Raw genomic sequence first — 20973 nt, forward strand, 5'->3', positions numbered from 1 at the left:
GGATTATCTGGAGTATACAAACCACCTGTGATTGACAAGTATCACATGTCGGTTGCACATTCATCTATTTTCTCCTGCTTATCCAATCAAGGTCACAGTAGGACTGGAGTCTATCCCATTTCCCAAGGCAAATGTCCAGGATACACCCTGGACAGTTTGCCAGCCCATTGCAGGGCTATCCTGTGACGGTCACGGCTACACCAATTGTTGAATTGCCAATTAATCTAACAAGCACATCTTAGGACTGTGGGAGGAAGCCGTGGAACACGAAGGGAACCGCGCAGGCTTCACACTGCTAGCCGGGTTCAAACCCAGGACCCCCTTGCTGTGAAGCAATAGTGTTAAGCACTGGGCCAAACCTGAAAATGTAAAATGAATTCTAGTCATTTCCATTTATGGAGAATTTGACTATGAGCCAATAAACGTGCAAATACTCAGCAACCGCTGGAGTAAGAATCTTTTTGACTTTTTGCAATTAAGTGAGCAAGATTAATACTTTTATTAAGGACATTTTTTATAGTTCATATAAATATCTGTTACTAAGATTAAGTGCTAAAAAAAATATGCAGCAATTAAAAACAAAAGATTTGTTTTTACTGTTCTGTTGAAATTTAAAAGAAGAGTGAACAGAAAAAGAGGGAAAGAAAAGAAGAAGATGAAATCAATATACAGGATATGGCCCTAGGGAGGCCTGGGCCTGGGCCCCTACAGTAGTCTTTTGGCATATGGGTTGCCTCTTCAACTCAGTGATTTATACTTGCGCCCTCATGCTATACCTTTTTCTAAGCGAGTAAACATCCTATTGCTTAAGGTGATTAAAGTCAATGTGAAAAATGAGCCTTGCACTTCACTCTTGACTTAAATCGATCTGCAAACATGATTTCACAAAGGCCTCTCCCAGTTCCCTGGAATCCTTTTACACCCCTGCTTTCTCCTGCACTCAGACACTTCTTTAGAGAATCAGTGCTCCAAGGGTTTGAATGATGACACACCAGAGACCTGCCCAAATAAGTCAGCCCTGCATTTGTGTGTGCGATGTCAGAGCTGTTCCCACCTGCTACTACCAGTGAACAGTAGATTAATGGAGGGACAGACATCCTGAAAAAAATTTAGAACAGAGGTCAATGAGCCATCGCAGGGAGAGGGGAGACAGGGTGACATTGGTGGCCTTCACCAGAGGGTGTCTAAATAAATATAGATGGCTATTTTAGGAATGGAATCACTATGTATTATGATTTGGGCAAGGAGCAAACCTCGGAACAGAAAATGGTGTTAATGGGTTAAAGTGGGAGGCAGCCCCATGAGCTTATTTTCTGCACACAGGTCAAAAACATTGGTGCAACAACCCAAATTGTCCCCGTTCTGAAAGTTAAGAGCTACAAATGATACCTAGCTCAGTGTCACTCCTGGATTGGATAAGTGGAAGAAAATGAATGGTTGGGCGAACACCTAATAAAGTGTATATAAAGCATAAACTGTGAGATCTAATGATAGAAGTAAGTAGGCATAAACACAAAGAAACTCTCATAGCTTCAGAAATATCAAATACACACAAATCCAAAGAAAAATATGTTTATTTAATCTATATAGAAATGATGCAATGTGCATCTCAAAGGGAAAAACTGTGAGACAAAAATACTTTGGTACATTTAAATTTCCACATTGCAATTTTTTAAAAGGAGAAAGCAGCAGGGTACGGTGGTGTGGCGGCTCCTACACATGCTTCAGGAAAACAATCCTCAAGAAGTTGTACTGAACTATTGCAAGTTGTTTCTTTGTTATGCATTACGTATGATTAGACTACGCCACCGCTTCACTGAATATTGCACCCTGAATGTGCAAATCCGGGCTCACGATAACTGACATGTAGCGAAACACATTGGTGAGCTTTGATTAAAATAATGAATCAGTGATGGTGTTCAGATGATGTGCAGTATAAAATTGATACAAAAAGGCATATGTGATTTACAAACAATTAAAATTCTACAAATAGTCTCTCAAATACAATTGAATTAAAAGCCAGACTCCAGTGGTCGTTCTGCAGAGCGCACCTGCTACTGAAAGCACAACGGAGAGAGCTGTCAGGCGGTTTAGTAAAAACTAACGCTTCTGAGTGATGTTCTCACAGATCCCACTAACAATGAGAAATCTGAATATCTGATGGCATCTTTCTACTTTCTATTCTGTCATCTGTCAAGAGACAACTACATACCTCATATCAAAGTTTACAATTTCAAAAAGTTAGAAGCTAAAAATATTTCTCCTGAAATATGTTGCAAATGTAGCTGCGATACTCTGCAACAATAAAAACACACTACAATAAAGGTGAAACAACATATAAAGTGCAAAGAGAGGTTTCAATAAATGCACTGGTACTGACTATAGTAGTCACACAGGCAGTGTACAAATACTCTAAAAATGCCACTTCCCTTGTTTCCCCCTTTTTTTTTTATTTCCTACCTGTCGTTTTCTCTTATTTTATCTCAACTGCTTTCAGGATGGATCGTCTTAAAAAGGCATTTCTCACAGTATTTGGCCAAGACCAACTTGTAACTTAAAAGTTGTCAAGCAAGATTTACTCTATACACTGCATATTGCTGCTTAAAATGTCATGGATATGTTTTCTGAGAGATGTAGGTGACTGGCTTCCGCCACAAGCGGAGGTACATTCATTTCATTGTGGCATAAAATGACATAAAAATTAGAAGTCAGTACAACAAGACCGTCACAATCACGTGACACCTTCCACCTTTTTTTGCAGTTAATTACTCATTTAGTTTATTTAACAACATGAAAAGTGAGAATTTACTCTTTTCTTCTATAGCACTGGCAAAAAAAAAAGCAAATTCCTCATCTTTCCGGAATCAACAGAAAGGTAGTAAACATTTAAAATGTTTTATCTCGAAATACTGCCCAAACTGAGATCAGTGCCAACTACAGCAACAACAACTGTAACAACAACAATATCAATATTGTAAAAAATGAAAAAAAAATCACAAGAAAAATAAAATACAATAATAAAACCCTCTTCATAGAAATCAAACCAGACTATCTCTAACGTGAATATACCGGACAACGTAAACCTACTAAAGTTAGCAAATATGATACCACAGAAAGCACATCAATCGTATTCCTCTCACAGAGAGCGCTCACATCATTGTTTCTACAATGGTGTGGGTGGGCTTGATTAAGCCATTGTTCCCATTTGGGTCCAGGGGCTGTGTCAGCTCACTGCCCTTCAAGTTGTATTCTTTCGGGCGGGAGCTCACGCCTGACTTCGCTGGGGCTGCCACTGCTTTGATCCTCTGAGGGAAGAAGATGAGACATTAAAATAATGATCGTCAGAAACTGGGGTGGTTTAGGGCTTGAAATGACAGTTATCAAGAAAATAAACAAGGGCAGTTGATTAAGGGCAGTTTATGTGATTATTAATTATTGTGTACTTTCTTTTTAAGTAAAATGCTGAAACAAATGAACCAAAAATACATGCAAATTGCTGACTGGACTTTTCTGCTTTTGCAAAGAGCCGGGAAGTCTGTTTCCTCTTGACTTTGGATTGATTTCCCTCATTTAAATCTCTGCAGGAAAGCTCCCGTTAAAAGCTCACCTCAATCAGAGGTCCCTCAGACTGCAAGATCTTGATGACCATCACCATTGGGATGCAGATCATGGAGGACAGAGCCAAAATCCAGCCCAGACCGATGGCCCAGTCAGGGTACTCATACACCTTGTTATAGGTCAATGGCTTGTACTTCACCAGTGAGAAGACAAAACAGCCCTACAGGGAGCAAACACACGCACACTGCATTTAGCACAAGCTGCGCCCCTTACATGTGACCTTCAGCAATCAACATTTGTCATGCCAGTTCCTCCAACACAGTGAAGTGCCACTGATCTCTCACCATGCAGAGGACAGGAGTGATTATGGACCAGCTCCATTTCATCCACGGGTTTGGTCTGTAGCCAATCATATCCTCAACTGCATCATAGAAGTTATCGACTCCTGTTCAACACAAAACAGAATAAACAATAAGCCGAGTCTATTTGTTTCTGCAAAGTTTGCCAAAATAGTGAATAGTGCACATTAGATACCAGCGACTCTATAATCTACACGTGTTGTTGTTTCCAATGATAGAATGACCTTGGACTGCATTGGAGTTTCACTGGGTCATGGCTATGTAGTATCAATAATCTTAGCTCTGTCTTTTACATCTTAAAAGACCATTAATGGTCTTTACTGGCTGGCTATAGATTGCTGTGTGTTTAGTGCAACTGTGCTGTAGTCCACTGGTTTGTGCAAGACATTAGCTGTTGATGTGAATATTAATTCTGTTTATTCTGTTTTTACTCTTTTCCTCTTTTTTGCTGATGAATAGACAAATAACTACTATAACAGCATCAGTTCAGCACAAAAGCCCCCAGCTTCACAAATTAAATGTTGTCCGGGAACTACTTTTCTGGACCACAGAGCCTCCACCAATAAAAGGGGTGCCATTAAAGCACATGGGCATTAGCAGGGAAGGTGCAGCTTTACTTCCATTCCATTTAAGGTTTTTCTCTTCTGGCTAAATGTCGCTTTGTTAATATTGGTAGGGTACAATCTGGTGGGAGGCAACTCTCAGTGGCCAATGACAATCTAGCAGGGGACTAACTCCATCCTCACCTCCCCTGAACCTCAAAGCAAGCCCACAGTTAAAGTTATTTACTCCTGACGTCTGAAAACCTCACAAGGCCACCTTTGTTTTACACCCCAGAGATCATTAAGACCTCTTTTACGAAACTTTTTGATGGACACAACAGAAACCTATCACATCTAGAGTCACTTCCACTTACCATAAACCCAGGCTACAGCAATGCATTCAAAGAACGCAACCCACAAAAGGCACACACCACTGGCTGCATAGTAGTCAAAGAGCTGGAACACATACATGCCACCCTGGAAAAAGAGGAGACGGAAAGCTGCATTAATTATCTGTGTGTGCATGTGTGTGTGTGGTGAAAAAACGGACCCCACAGAGATAGAAGGGGGTATTAAATCAGGGTGGGCGAGGGTGCTGAAAGCAGGACGCAAGAATCCTGGCACCCTACCCGTAGAGTTCAACAGGTGCTAAGACGTCATTGAAGCACGGTTAAATGCTGAATGGAAAACAGCATTCCAAATTGTTCCATTCTGACATGCCGGATGTATGTGTGGTAGTGTGCTAGGAAGCCATATTTGGCTATGACAATACAGCAGCAGAGAGGCATGTAGAAAATGTGCGGGGTTATCGCTGTTGTTCATCTGTTCCTTTTCCTTATCTTAACGGGACAGCCATCAGAAGTATGTGCGCTAGTGACTGCTGATGGACTTACTTTTGTCACCATGGCGAGTCCCAGGAGATAGCTCATGAAACACATCACAGCTATGAAGATCTCTCGCCGATAACCTTTCCTCAGGACGGCTGGATACAGATCCACAATAGAGGTGATCTGACCTTCCACTTCAACAAACTGTGGGGACAAAAGCAAAAAAAGTTCTCAGAGAATTTAAAAAAGAAAAAAACATTTAAAAATGTGCATATCTTTCTGCGTGTGCGCAGCTCTTGTTTTGCCTCCACAAACGAGTGATTAGAGAATGAGGGCCGTCTTTGTTGGGCAGTAATGAGAATTTAAACAAGGCTCCTCTCTGCAACACTGGTTTGTTGCTACCAAGACACAAGAGCAACAAAACAGTGAATCACTGTCTCTGTCTACTTGTCTGTGTAACACTCTCGCTCCCCTGTGTCTCCTCATTGCCTCATAAGCAACAATATGTTTCAAGAAAACTATGAATTTCCTCACAGAGAACACGTTCCTTTGTTGCACAATAACAAAGAAAAAAACCCTTACACAACTGTGGCATGTATGTGTGAGCGAGGTTAACAATATATAGCATTCAGGAGTACAAATGTGCATATAATTTACGGCCAAATAAATGCACCCACACACACTGGCATTAGTTCTGTCATGGAAATAGCAGCACTTGCATGAGCTTTTACATGTACTCAAATTTAGAGTGCTGGCCTGATCTTGCAGCTGACTGAGATGAGGAGCTTGCCATGTGCAGGACTCAGTTAGCACAAGAGTAGAATTACACTTGAAGGCAGGAAATGTGATATAGCTGGAGAATCCCTTGGGAGTACACTTGTGTTTTGTCTACTTAGATTATCTTGTCTTAATCAGAGCTCTGCCTCGTATGAAAGCTAGGCTGCTTGCGTACAAACTATTATCCTTTTATTAACTAAATGTTTGGACATCCACCAACTTCCACAAAGGACCTGTGATCCTTAAGGAATCAAATGTGGTAGTAAAATGCCTTTGTGTAAACCGGTTTCTTGTCTGTCAGTCATCTGATAACTTAAAGAGGTTAGAAACAGAAAGGAGAGACAGTATATGTGTTTTACATATTCGGTCAATGAACTAACAGACTCTTGGAGGTGTCCGTCTCAAATTAACGGGCACAAGACCAAACAACTGTTCTGAGGATAGCTTTACACTACAGCAAAAACCCTGACCTGGCTGTCAAGGCCCAGAAGCAGCAGCATGATGAAGAAGAGAATGGCCCACAGGGTTGGCAGTGGCATCATGGATACAGCTTTAGGGTAGGCAATGAAGGCCAAGCCGGGACCTGGAAGGAGAACAGAGAGGGGATGGGGAGAAGGGAGAGAGGACAGAATTAACATTTCTATCTAATTTTGGCTTGGCCGATACAGTGTGAGGGAATGGTAAAATAAAGTAGCAAAGAGCAAAGGAAATACTGCGTTATGGCCAACAAGACATGGAATAGCTCTAACTGTGTGAAATGGTTCCTTTTTTTTTGCTGGCCATATATTAAAACCATCTTTAGATTGGTTTTTAATCTAATTTATCCTCTGTAGCACAAGCAACAAAAATCAACAAAAATACATACTTATGTATACAATGTAAGTATACATACTTCATATGTAACATATTACATAACTGCCAACTGTTACTCAGTGTATATTGCCTTTCTTACTGTACAAATCACAGCTGCCTGACAGAATATTTACAGCTCATTCATTCTGAACATGAGTTTATCAGGATGCATTTCGATAAGCACTCAATATCTGTGACATGCTGGTTTATTATCACTGCATCAAGGTGTGCAGTGATAATAAACTTAATTTAAACAAAGCAGACATGGATTTTAGCAAAGCAATGAACCAGTTCAGTGAGATATTATAAGAGCATCAGACACAGACTCCATCAACTGAACAGCTGAGAAAAATGTAGGTCAAAATATTTGAAAAAAACATATACATATAGATATATAGATATATTTTGGTTTCCATATATGATGGAAGCAGCATAGAATTAGTGTTCATTTGATTACTTTATTATATTCCAGATAGCAAAACTTCTAACTTAAACTGAGCAGAGAAAGCATGCTTAAAGAAGACTCCTCCCCTTCAAAGTCAACATAAGAAATAGAGGAAGACAGATCCAGAACCAGTGGCGTCCATCTCAGGAGATCCACAGCTTGTTAGCAGAACTGGGCTTACAACATACAGTTACATACATACAGTAAAGGGCCAGTCTTCTTAGCAATGGTCCAAAAGACAAAGCTACTGAATGGCATGAGGAGGATGACTGTGGGACAGACTGGTGCCACTGAACAGCTGTAGTAATGATGACAGCACAGAGCAGGAGCTCTTTAACGCCGCAGTTCATTGTGTAGCTAAAACACACAGCATCTCACCAATGCCATGAAATCTGTCCTTAGAAAACGTGGATCACACTTTGTAGAAATAAACCTGTTTCTTTGAGGCTTTTGTTCAAGGAGTGCGCAGTTGCCGATACGTCTACGTTGCTAGATTTCGAGACTTACATAAGCTACTTCTTTTAAATTGAATTCAATTTTCAATTTTTCCAATTGTCTTTTTTTTTCTTTTCTTTTCTTTTTTTTTCCGGGCAGCAGCACCCACCATCACTGCTGCCATCACCTTGGACCCTCGTACCTGACTCTGCCACATCGGCAATGTCCACCCCTTGTTCTTGTGCCATGAAGCCCAGGACGGAAAATATTGCGAAGCCAGACACAAAACTGGTACCGCTGTTGAGGCCTCCCAGCAGCAAACAGTCCCTATGTCACACATATGTCATGGAGGTTGTTAATGAACACAGGTGGAACCGAAGTTCCCATTTTCTTTTCACGCAACCGAGTTGCTGTCACTACTAGACTCCCACTCGCCCTAGTGGAAACACAGCTCACCTGTAGCAGTTGTATTTGTACTTGTTGTAGCTCCCCAGTGACGTCATGGCGCCCAGGCAAATGGCATAGGAGAAGAAAATCTGGGTTCCTGCATCAATCCACACCTGAGAAGTAGGACGTGATTGCTGATTTTTCAAGATTTCAAAAGATTGCCTTAAATCTACAATCACTGGCTAGGTTAAGTACTCCATCATCATCATCCTATCATCTTGTTCTATTATATCCAACACACAGAAAGCTGTGACCAGTAAAATTCAAACAATGAACTGAAAATTGCTCGAAAGCTAAAAATCGCGACCATGTTGTTTGACTTGGAGAAGGAGCATGTGCATGATGTGAAGGTGCAGTAAAGCCATAAACAGCAGCAGTGGAATATCTTAGTTTAGCAAAAAGTCTGGGAACAAAAGGAAACAGACGGCCTCTGACTCTTTCCAAAGGTAATAAAATCCACCAGCAAATCCAGAGATCACTTCGTCTTTTTAAAAATATATGGTCAGAGTCATGCTGTAATGTAAGCATATTCACTTGCTATTGCAACTGTATCCTATTAAACTGCTTCGTTGCTGCTTTGTTTAATCTTTTGGTTTAATGGACTAAAGTTATATTCTCTTGATTTGTGAGCTATGCAGGTACTGTTTGGGATCTTTATGCTAAACTAATCAAAATGTCTGCTTTGTATAGCTTCATATTTAAAGTTCAGAAAGCTCATTTAGTGCTCATCAAAAAAAACAACAAGTGAACGGCTTCCTTTATATAATTTTATATGGCCCAGAGACTATTGTAGGAAGCTTTAACAGATCAAATAAAAAAGGTTTTCATTCTTACCTCTGGATCTTGTAGGCGGGTTACGTTAGGGTAAAGGTAAAATTTGATCCCTTCTCTGGCTCCAGGAAGCGTCACCCCACGCACCAGCAGTACAATCAGCATGACAAATGGGAAAGTTGCTGTTATATACACCACCTAGACCGGACAAAGGATTTATTAGCTAAAAACAATGAACAACATTTACATGGTTATGACTCATCACTGCTGAGATATAGTGGGATAAACGCTTCTTCATTTTTTAAGTTTCATTTCCACTCATGTTTGTCCAGCTCCAGCTCAAAGGAAACATTGTTCTTATTGGGTGATAACAATTTCCCCCTACGAATAGCTGAGTGGAGGGCCTAGATACACTTCTTCTATAAGAAAAGTCATGCATGACACAGTATAACGTGGCATTCGTGCAATCGGCATACAATAAATCCTGAATTGTTAGCTGATTAAAGGTTAAATCGTTTTAAGACAAATTTGTCACAAAAATAGGGAAATACGCACACCTCCAGTTCCTAATAGAGTTATTCATTTTCAAAGACTTTCAAAGCCTTTTGCCTCTAACCCATTTTCGGGTCTGCTAACACAAACAAAGACAGGACTAAGGAGCGCCAGTCAAGTGTTTACAGCAGACAGTGTGTCTAGCCAAGGACTGACTTCCAGGACAACGTGGAGGCCTGTGTCTCTTAATCATCTTTATTAACCTTGTTTCCAAGGATGTGGGCTTTCTCTGAGCAGCAGTGTTTTGTCACTGACTTGTTAGGGAAAAACTAAAAAACTGCATCCAAGCAACCCAAAAAGTACAGGGTGTGTTGATGAGTCACACTCACTTTCCCTGTGGACTTGACTCCCTTCCAGATGCAGAAAAAGCAGATGACCCACACTGCCAGGAGACACAGTGCTAGGTCCCACTTCAGGGGCCCTATGTCTTCAATTCCAGTGGAGATGCTTAGGACGTTGCGTCTGCAGAGAAAACGTATGTAAGTTCCTAACTAACAATTCACAAATTGCCATTAGATCCAAACATATTACAAAGCAAATGTGCATGAAAAAAAAACTTTCCTTCAATTTAATTCCATAGTTAAGGTCTAACTTTGAGGATGAACTAGCATGGTGCAGTGCAAACCAAGTTTATATTAAACTAGTGGAGAACTAGTGCTTTCTAAAAGTAAACACTCCCCTTGCAAGAATGTCGCTGTTCAAACACATTTACACAAGCAAGATAAAGAAGCACTGTTACTTTGGTATACTGAAGAGTGGATATGTGTGTGGGTGTGTGTGTGTGTGTGGCACTCACTCCCAGAACTCGGTGACGGGAGAGGTAAAGTTGGTAGCATTGGCTGCCAGCCAAAGGGTCTTGTTCTTGCGCACTGTGTCCTCTACACAGTGCTCTGTGTTCCAAGGCTGCTTGCATTTTGCCCAGGGGAGCTCGGGCTGAAAGCACTGAAACAGGTAGTAGAGTCCCCAAGCCAAGATCACAATGTAGTAGATGTTTAGTAGAGACACGATCACGATAGAGGCATAGCCAATACCTGGAGACACAGTAAGAGGGCGGGCAGATTTGAATTTTAAGGTAAAACTTTCTTTTAACATTCGAATCAGGCTTTTTTGTCGGCTTCGTTTAAAGCTGCAGTAACAGATTTGTGACCACTTGTGGGCAGAAAAATAGCTGTGAACACAACATTGACAAAACACGTGATTCAGTTCTCCTTTTTTGTACAGCTGCTCACCTACCCTATCGGTTTTTTGTTTTTATTACTGCCTATTGTGAGAGCTCAGTCAGAGTGAACCAAAACAGGAAATTAAAACAATGCAAAGTATACAAAGCGGCACACATAATTTACTGCAGAGATGGGTTAAAATTCCATGTGTGTTCATCAAAACAAGCTGATGGGAAATTAGTCATGTGAGCCTCTGTTTATTTCAAAATATCGATAATTGCCACTTTAAAAGAACATGAAAATATTGTGAAGTTACAGCAGCGACACGGAGTGTGGTCAAAGGTGAACAAGAAGACTTTATTCGAACTCCAACACAGAGGAAAACAGCCCAGGCTTCACTTGACTATCTACTGGTATAATGTCCTTAGTGTTTTTAAGTTATTTTTAGATGACTTTGCTGGGAACCTGGACACAAACACCCCGGTACTCTTCCATCGCTTTGGAGTATTTTTAAACTTATCATCTCTTTCACTCCCACCTCCCACTTCCTACATTCCAAATGCAAACTGATAGACGATGCACGCAGTCCACATGAGTAAAGTTGCATATTCCCTGTGTGATAAAAACACATTAAGGTATGCTGAACAGCACAGAGAGCTGTGATTGGTCAATTCCGCAGCGAACTGGGGACTTTCTCTACTGCGCCTGACGCTATAACAGCAGGTGGGCAGACATCAGCTTCGGCATTCTTTGGATAACAGGGACCGTTGACAGCTGCTGGAGATCCGGGAGCCATGCAGTTTCCTCTTGCGTGATGTCCCACGTGTGAACATGAGTAAGAGTGTCAAAGCAGCTGCCACGGGTGTGGTGCGTCAGTGCTTGTCTACAGCTGTCATTCAAATGTAAAGGGATGCATATAAGAGCTCAAGTAAAGAAATCAGGTGACAAAAGAGCAACTGAGGCAGTGCTGTTTTGATTATACTGTTTTGATTATACTCATAATCCAAAACAAAACAAGCAGGCACGCTGCAGCTCCATGGCAACAAAATGATCAGAGTCTCATGCAGCAGGTTTGCACGAGACTCTGATCATTGCTAGGCAACTTTTCCCCCCTCACAGTCTGTTTCTATGGCAACCAAGAACTCATCAGTCGATTTCAGCAGGCACATTTTGGGGGAGAGACGCGACACTTATTAAGAACAGACATCTATGAGAGAAAACTTGCTGTCCTCTCCCACCCAGCAAAGAACCATTTATGTGCTAGATACTAAACAAATAAGCTAATCGTGTTGTTGTGCTGAAGCACGCACAAAGCTGAAGTTCACAGCAGTTCCAGCTGTTTGGTGGCTGGCACATGTGCTCCTGCTTGTAGGAAAAATTTAGGTAAGTGTGCGTGTCGTTCTTTTTTTCTTTGCTTTCTGTATGAATAATATAAGCTTGCATTATGTTCAAGAGTTAGAATAAGCTGGGGACATGTGATCTTGTCTGCATGAGGACTGAGCATTGTGCATGTGTAGTAGAGCTATAACTGGGTTTTTAATGTTTTATTTTTTAAAAAGAGGGGGAAATAAACCTAATATATAAACATGGGTATCCTCCAGCCGAAGCTCCAAACCTCGATATTCAGGAATTTTAATTCTTAGCTTCTGCATTTCTGCATTCTTTGTGATGTAACCTTCACAACACAAAGCAGACTAATGGGGTAAGACTGGTCTAATTGTACTGGCAGAGAGAAGAGGACACCTCGGCAGAACACGCTGTCCAAAAGATGAATACTGGACTGACACAGGAGGAAAATGAGGGCAGAAACCTCGCTCAGACAAATGAGGCTTTTACTCAGCGTTAAATATTAAACGAACAAGTCGGGGAACATTTGTGCAGAGGTTTTATCCTTCTTTCTGTGGGTGAGAAGTTTGTGTTTGTGTGTTTGAACTGACCAGTGAAGATGGGGCAGAGCTTAGCCCAGCAGGTGATCCCTCCCTCAGAGGTGTACTGGCCCAGTGCGACTTCCAGGAAGAACACCGGCAGACCACCCCCGAAAAGGAAGATGAAGTAAGGGATAAGAAATGCACCTGAGGGAATTAAAGCACGATTGAGTTCAGATATTTTGTGACCTTAATCTTGATCTTTTTTTTTTATTCTATCTGTTGTGCATCTATTACGTACCGCCACCATTTTTATAACAAAGGTAAGGGAAGCGCCAGACGTTTCCTAATCCGACAAAGCCTCCGGCCACGGACAGGACAAAGTCGAGCTTACTGGCCCACTTCTCCCTCTGAGGAGCTTTGCCTTCTGCCTCATCCTCAGGTCTCGTACCTGGGCTCTTCCCTGGTGAAGGTTTCAGAGTGTCCTTGTGAAAGTCCTTCAGACATTGAAGCTTCTCTTTTTGTGCCATGCTGCAGGCAAAGAAAAAAAGACACAATGATACAAACAAAAGGAGAGAGGTGAGCGGGAGGCGCATTAGGGAGATAATGCTATCTCCTGACTGTGTTTCGGATTGCTGTGTGAGCGCATAATATACACGACAATGCTGCTAATCTTGCTAATCTGAGCAACTCATGCCTGGAGGTCATTCAGACTATAGAAATGGTTGGTGAGCAGATTTGCCTTTGACAAGAGAGCAGATCCAGTATGGAATAAGCTTTAGGCAAAACAAGTCAAAATGCAAATTCTACAATTTTACCAAGAGATATCAAAACATCAGGGCTACAGATTGCAACAGAATACACTGGTGCAATCGCACAGTGAAGAAACCCACTGTCCTTCTTACTCTGTCGCAATAACCCACAGATGAAGAAAATCATTTGGTTTTAAACACATGCTGTAAACCACAGTTAAATTACACTGTTGTAATTCAGATGAGTGTTTTTTACAATGCAATAAAAGACTTTATGAACCCAAGTTAACCTGATGGATCTCTGTTTTTTTTTCTACCACATCAGTAGCGACTCAGTTCAACAGGATCCAAATTTAGAGAGGACGATATCCTTGTACATTCCCGTAGTGCTGGCTACTCTCAAGAAGCTACAACAGCCTAAGTTAACTCGAGTGTTTACACTGTAAACCATCTTTCCACGAAAGAAAGGATTTGTTAATACGGGTCGAGGTATCCTATTGCGCTGCGTGAGCCAAAAAGAAAAAAGCAACCTTAATAGGGTAGGAATAACTGTGTAACGCATGGCAAGGCTGAATATAATTTAAGCTCCCGGCCAGCGGGTGTTTTAGAAAGAACAAAGGAGCCATAATGACAAACCCTTAATTAATTTTAAGATATGAGACTGAATCTGATGCTACTGAGAATGAGTTGGCAAAGAAAAATCAGATACTTCCTCTTAACAAAGATCAGGTGATGAAAAGCATGTGCAGAAACTAACTAATCTAAGTTCAGTTCCTCTTGACACCTAGTCAAGAGAACTTTTTTTTATAGAGACAGTTAAAAAAAAAGAGGCAATTGAATTTACAATCACACTTTCATCTCTCAGGAAATGGACTTTAACCAACAACAACATTGGGGAAAAGATTCTCTGAGAGCTCTCACATGTCTCCTCACTAAATTGGTGCACACTGTGAGCCATCTTTTTCTGAGTTTTCTCTCTTCCTGTTATGCATGACAAGTTCACTTGAATTGCTTGCCGTTCTCAGGCTTGCTTACATAACTGGATCAGTTCTGTTTCTCATCCTGTTTCTCTCTCTCGCTCTCTCTTTATCCCTTTTACTCCCCTCCTTTTACTCTCGTCCACTCAGCGTAAGCTTTCACTTGCCTGCCTCGTGTTAGGAAGCTATAGATTTAAGCGAACAGTCCTTTGGGCTGGCCCCAGATATAGCTCACATAAAATTCCCTAAGCCTTTAAGAACGAAAATAGTGGACTTGTTGAGAATCCTCAGTGATGAATGTAAAATTACTGCCTTTCTTCTTCATGTCAATTTGCATCAAAAAAACAACAACAACAACAACAACAACAACAACAACAAAGCCTATTCGCAGTTCTTTCACACTGTATTTAATCTGACAAAGCTGTGACTTCACACACCCAAGCTGTACCCGGTAAAATCAAAACTCCCCTCAGAAAAACAATACAAAAAACTTACATTTCCTTCATGGCTGCGACTATGTATAGTGTTCCTCTCTCTCAGCTGTCACCATTCCTCTGTACTGAATGTCTTTATGCCGCCAGGGTCAGAAGAAGTGAAGCTGACAGCAGAGCCCGCCCCTTGGCTAAAGACAATTAAACCCAAAGTAGAGATTGGACACAGCTTTCCTCTGACAGACAACTCAGGTACCAACGTGGGAGACTGTAAATTTCCACTTACAAGTCTCTGCCCACAAACATACAAACTGCCAAGTGGTGGGGGATGAGTGTGTGTCACACAAGCAATGCATACACATACTATTTATTCATGTTGTAGACACAGAGGACATTTCAGAGGAAGAGACTGAGAGTCCTTCACTGGTTTATGATCTGCTACAAAGTGACCAACTGAATGAAGTATTGAGAGGTTGTTTGTTTATTTGTTTGTTTGTTTGTTTTAGACACTTAAACAGAACTGAAAAATGAATTTCACTTCCACAACCGCACTTCCTTTTAAGAGAGATCTTCATGTGAAAACTAATTTAATTTAAGACCATGTCGAGATGTCCTCTGTCCTTTCATGACACGTGGCGTTTTATCTGGGAAATGTAAACAAGTACAGTATCAACTAATAACAATGCCAAATAAGGTAATGTGTCTCCTCTGCTTGTTAATGGTCTATTGGGATGCAGTTCATTGCTTCAGTGGCTCACAATGTCTGGCATGGAAAAGTCCGTTTAAACTCCACTGGAGGATTTGCACAGTTAAATGAGGGACATGAACCGGCTGGTGACAAGCTGCTGGTTAAATACATCTTTGGCACCTCTTGGATTCATTATCCATACAGTATGTTCCTCAGTGTCGTGCTCTATATACTATTTGGGTTATGCCAAGTTAGGTCACACAATTTGACTAATACTTAGCCATGGATTCTTCATAACTCATCCTGCCATTCCCACCAGCAGTTACATCATCAATAAACACTTTGTCCTGGTTTTAATGACAACCATACACGCCCATGTCATAACACTACCTCCGCCATGTTTGACAGATGATGTGGCATACTCCATACTTTTCTCTTCCCATCATTCTGGTTAATACTTCAAGTTAATACTTGTAAATTCAACACTCTGAATCAGCTTCAGATGTGTCTGCTTCATCTGAAATAAAAAGGAAACACGCCTCACCTGGAAATTTAACTGCTTGTCAGTCAACTGTCCAATTAGCTTTAGCCTCTGAAAATGGGACTAAGCAATGAAAAATGGGTGTAATTCCTAAAATGTTAATGCATTTTAACTCCTAAATTAAACATCCAAGCCTGTATTTCAATCACATATTGACTGCTCGTCTTAAAATCCTCTGAGGCAAAACTCTAAAAATGGTGTCTCTGTCTAACAAATTATGAACTTAACTATAACAATGTCAAACTGGATGGGTAATGCAAATCGTGAATATACTTTGTTCTTTCACCTACTACTTCTTTTTTCCCTTTAAGAATTGCGTTTTTGTTTTTCTTACAGGCTTTCACATCTCGTCTTCTGCAATTTGGCTAAAGTGTCGGCTTTAAAACTGATGCTCACTTTGAGATGATCAGGTCTGTGTGCAGTCTGAACAACACATGTAAATTCATTTATATAGTACATGTTATTAAGGTTTAATTCAATGTTCTTTGCATAAATAAACAACCGAATATGCATGCTGTTGGACTGTGGGAAGGAATATGGAGGAACTGGAGGGAAGCTATGCAGGTGCAGGGACAAAATGCAAATGCTACACATAAAGGATCCAACTGGTGAGAAGCTTCAAAGCCAGACCTTTTTGAAACGGGAGTTCTAACAACCACACCACTGCACCATCAGCAATAAAGGAATAAAAATGTAAAACATATCACATATGTGACACAAGTGGACTTGATGTTCATTAGATTGACCACACAGCAGCCTTTTATTTAAAAAAAAAAAAAAGTAAAGAAACAGAAGCTGTTGTGATGGGTATCTAATCAGAATGCAGTTTAGAAAGGAGGATCACAGTAACTGAAGGTCCCCTTGCCAAAGTTGGATGGGGTACAGTTTAAAGACCTTTCATTTTGAAGGGGATTCTGTGTTGTATCAGCAGTCAGCTAATATATTAAAATGTTTGTGTTTTGTGTTGTTGTATTTGAAATGAAGAATTGCAGTAATCCAGGAAAACACTAACCATCAAAGAAAATCAAACAGCATCGCCTCCTAATTTAGCAAAGAATCCCAATTTATTTTCAGGTTTACAAGGAGTTTCACAGTAATATATGAAACTACTACACATGTCACAAGTTCACAAACAAAAACACTTTTTTAAGTCAGCCTTCAAGAAACCTTGTGAGCACCTCACGCCCTCCGAAGGGCCAATTCGGGGACTTTATTTTCAGCACCGATGCCAAAAGAGGTACAGCGTCCCCTGAGGTTTTATCTGCTGAGAGGGCGGACTGGTGTTACTAAAGGACACACGCCAATCAATCATACACTGGCTGAGGCGGAGACAGAAGAAGTAGGTTAAGTATGTGTCACTAATATATAAGCTAGTAAACGTCTTAGTTCATCACACCTACTTCAGCATTCACTCAGCTAATGATTTGTGGCTGAGGAAAGCGAAGGTGCACCTTCACACTTTCCTCATCCTCATCACATATCACTGTGAACGCACCGCCCCTGAACGCACCACAGCAGCTCAGCAAATACGACCAAACAGAAACTGGAAACGCTGTCTTATCAGACACGATGAACAGGCAAAAAAGGGTTCAAAGACCAGAACTTCGCTCCTTTCCCTCCCTTTTTTTCAGTATATGACCAAAACATGCCCTAATTTAGTCACGTCGTTTGTATGGCAGAGCTAAAACGGTGTTGCTTCTCTGTAGCGGATAAGCGCACAGCATCATATGAAAGAAAAAGAGGAAATGTTTTCAGCTTTTTATGAGCGAATAAAAAGGATCAGCAAGCTTACTTTCCGCATCAGAACACTAAATATTAAACAAACAACAACTTACATTTGGATTAATTAGGGTTTCTCCTATCACACATTTTCTCCTATTAAAACATAGTCTATTAACCTCATGCACTTAATGATATATTAAGAATATATAGGATTACCCGTCCTCTTACTTTTACTAAGCAGCCTGTTGTTCCTTGTTTGGTAGCCTGTGTTTAACGACGAGTCATACAATGTAATCTACTTTTTTTCTCCCCCCCAAGATCGCTGATTCAATGAGCGTGTGCGCGTTTAATATCAGTTTGAGTGGAAAATCACTAGCTTCTCCATGCATCTCTTAAAGTGGCAGTCTCCCTGCATCCGCCCTTTTACCTGATTCTCTTGACAGCTTCTGACTGACAGACCGATAACGACCGGCAAACGTTATAAACCATCATGCGCATTGATCAGGGATTTGCAAAAGTGCAGACGATGAACATTTATAGGGCTAAATTTAATTTAACGTGACAGTGAAAAGCACCATAAGAAATAAACCAGAATTACGCAAGTAAATTCGGTATGACTTAATGGCTTTATTGGTGGTTTATAAATGATTAACTATGTGCAGTATCGATCAATTATTACCCAATACTGACATACAAGTGGAAAATTACAGCGGGAAGCTATCTATCATTTCTAGTAATGTTGATGTTATGGCAATCAGTTAATAAACTGTAGCTTTCTGATAAGGTGGTTCACCTCTCATTAAAACCTAGAGTGGTTCCCAGGGGATGAATATCCTACTATCTTGTCATCTAGCACCACCATAAGGCTCATATTTTCTAGTCAAATGGTGTAAAATTAGATTTGATTTTTCACAGGATGAAGACATTTTGAACAGGTGATAGCAGCAAAAGCACAGGAGTAGCCTAATGTCATTAACAATGACTGTGCTCCTTGTAGGTATATAAGTAAACCGTGGCATTGTGCCATGAGACCAATCGAAGGACCCTTAATCAACCACACCTGTTGGAAAGAAGCCATTTTTACCCATTTTGAATGTCTGGCCTATGTATATGGGTGTGATTGCAACTGCTAAAAGCCATTCAGTGGGTTATTCAGTCATTAAAATTGGGTGAGCTGTTAATTATTTACTGATATACTTTTAATGCTGTCACATCACTGCTGTAAAAACATGTTTACATTAAGTAATTTGATGTTTCTGTCACGTTTTTATCTTGTAGAACTACATTAAAAATTAGAAAATGTTCAGTGTCCTACTTTAGTTAATTTGTCTGAATTACAATATTACCAGCAACTTCTAATTAAATGTTAGCATGCTAACAAGCTAAGCTAAGATGAGTAACACTGTAAGTACACCTGACACTTTATCAGTATTTTCAGCTAGCATCAAAGTCTCAAAGATTGCTGCTAGGATGGCTGTCTGAAGTTGTCCCAGATGTCACGGCCACAAACTACAGACCAATCCATTGAGCCAGCCATTTTCCTCCATCTATTGACCGATAACTTCTTCTTCTTTCAGCAGCTCCCTTTAGAGGTCACCATAATCATCTCCTTACTGCGGTCAGGGGCTCGGTCTGTGACCCAGCATTTTAAGTTAATATTGTATTTTTGTTTTTCTTATGTTAGATTGCATTCATCTTAAGTTGTGTTATTGAGTGATTTATTCTAGTTTATGTTTCATCCATGTCTCCATGTTTATGAGTCTTTTCCTGTCTTCTGTGTAAGTCTGTCTTCTCCTCTATGTTTAGCATTTAGTTATGCCTGTGCTTTCGCTTCCTTATCTGTTCCCATGCGTCTCTGCTTGTGTTCTGTGTCTCCCCAGTCTGCTGTGTGTGCATGTCTGCATGTTCTATTGTCAAGCTTGTGTTGTAATGTCTGCGTTCCATTATGTTTCCTGTTTTATTTTGAAAGTCTTGTTTCCATGTTAGGTGTGTTTAGTTTGGCTTCCCCTGTGGCATCCTGTTATAGCTTGTCATAGTGTTTTTCTCACTACTGCTCAGGTTCATGTTCAGTTTTCATGTTATGTCTTGCATAATTGTTTGCATAGTTAGTTTAGCTCTATCCCAGTTTAGGTTTTAGTTTAGTTTTGCCCTTGTTTTTCTGTTTTTGCTATTCAGCCAAATAAGCGGCTCACTTTTTGTTGAACTTCAGTTTTTCTCTCCCGTGTCTGCATTTGGGTTCGCTCCACTAACACACCAGCAATCCCGGCCGTAACAGCTGCATCCCTATCTGTCACGCTAACTCTCTGCACATCCTCCTTCACTACATCCATGAATCTTCACTGAGATTTCCTCTTTTCTTCTTGTCTGATGCCTCAATCTTCAACATCCTTTGTCTAATTTAGCCACTATCCAGTGCATACCTCCACTTCTCTGGGCTTTGAAACATGATTGATGAAATATTTCAGGCCTGATCCCTGAAGTGTAGCAGCTGAGGTTAGGTCAATTCTTTGGCATGTAGCTCACTGCACTGTAGTTTTGTCTTAATCTGGAGCATCAAACAGATGGCACGGCCACGTGTTTGTATGTCATGCATTGACGGTAGGGACACATGCACTGTCTCTCTGAGACGGTGCCCACTGAACAGAACCACAGTGTGTATGCAGGAAGGTTATCTGTGAATCTATGGCATCAGTGTCAAAACACATTTTTAACGGAGCACATGGATTAGATGAAGTTTATATACAGGGTTTGAAAAACAGGAAGTGAAAGTTGACTCATGGTTTCATTTACCAAAATATGATTAGTTTTTAACCTGGAATGAACCCAAGAAATTCATTGTGCAATTTAATAATAATAATAAAAATGCTCTCAAATCAAATCAGATGAAAAACAGATTATTCGGTTCCCTATTTTTACTCTGTGCATGCATTTCCTTGCATGTTTCATTATTTGCCTTGGAAGCAACATCTCGTGACTCTCTTGCGGCTTAAAGCAAAGCGTCCTTTAAAGCCTTCCTGTGCCTCTGGGTTTCAGTGAAGGTTTCACTCTGCAGAGAACAAAAGCTCTGTCAGTGGGACAGACTGACTTCTGATGCCTGAGGATAGAATAGCAAGGAAACCGGAAAGGGACCGGGGTGAAAAACACACAAGTTTGGCTGCTCACTGTTTGTAACAAAAACCAACCCTGAATCTAAATTAGCCAAACACACACAGAGGGGGGGAAAGCTTTATCTAACTTAAGAATTGGAGGCATGTCTACAGAGTAAACCTCCC

General features: G+C 40.7%; 1 protein-coding gene and 1 long non-coding RNA gene across 4 annotated transcripts; one reads left to right on the forward strand and one right to left on the reverse strand.

The window, feature by feature from the left end:
* Window positions 1-1556: 1556 nt before the first annotated feature.
* On the reverse strand, window positions 1557-18060 carry LOC146364500 (sodium- and chloride-dependent taurine transporter-like). Of its 3 annotated transcripts, none has more exons than XM_084918196.1 (14): window positions 17930-18060; window positions 12892-13121; window positions 12663-12797; window positions 10362-10596; window positions 9895-10027; window positions 9077-9211; window positions 8252-8355; window positions 7998-8122; window positions 6534-6646; window positions 5353-5490; window positions 4834-4936; window positions 3903-4003; window positions 3608-3778; window positions 1557-3305 (listed from the first exon to the last, which is right to left on the reverse strand). In XM_084918196.1, exons 2-14 carry the CDS (start codon window positions 13118-13120, stop codon window positions 3150-3152), a joined length of 1878 nt encoding a protein of 625 aa, XP_084774322.1. In that variant the 5' UTR covers window position 13121; window positions 17930-18060; the 3' UTR covers window positions 1557-3149. The 3 variants fall into 3 exon arrangements, with proteins under 3 accessions (XP_084774322.1, XP_084774323.1, XP_084774321.1); XM_084918197.1 differs by having other exon boundaries at window positions 17918-18053; XM_084918195.1 differs by lacking the exon at window positions 17930-18060 and adding an exon at window positions 14815-14943.
* On the forward strand, window positions 10596-13631 carry LOC146364501 (uncharacterized). Its single transcript, XR_014799066.1, has 2 exons — window positions 10596-12108; window positions 12455-13631. It is a non-coding gene; the product is annotated as an uncharacterized LOC146364501 (long non-coding RNA).
* Window positions 18061-20973: the final 2913 nt, after the last annotated feature.

This window comes from Perissodus microlepis, chromosome 20 (genome assembly GCF_051167445.1).
Source record: "Perissodus microlepis isolate ML-2025 ecotype Zambia chromosome 20, ASM5116744v1, whole genome shotgun sequence".
Classification (NCBI taxonomy): domain Eukaryota; kingdom Metazoa; phylum Chordata; class Actinopteri; order Cichliformes; family Cichlidae; genus Perissodus; species Perissodus microlepis.

Coding starts and splice junctions, on each gene's coding strand:
- LOC146364500 (XM_084918195.1), bottom strand. Junction 12,798..12,891: donor TTGTTATAAAAATGGTGGCG/GTACGTAATAGA, acceptor TAATTCCCTCAG/GTGCATTTCTTATCCCTTAC. Junction 10,028..10,361: donor CCCGTCACCGAGTTCTGGGA/GTGAGTGCCACA, acceptor TTTTCTCTGCAG/ACGCAACGTCCTAAGCATCT.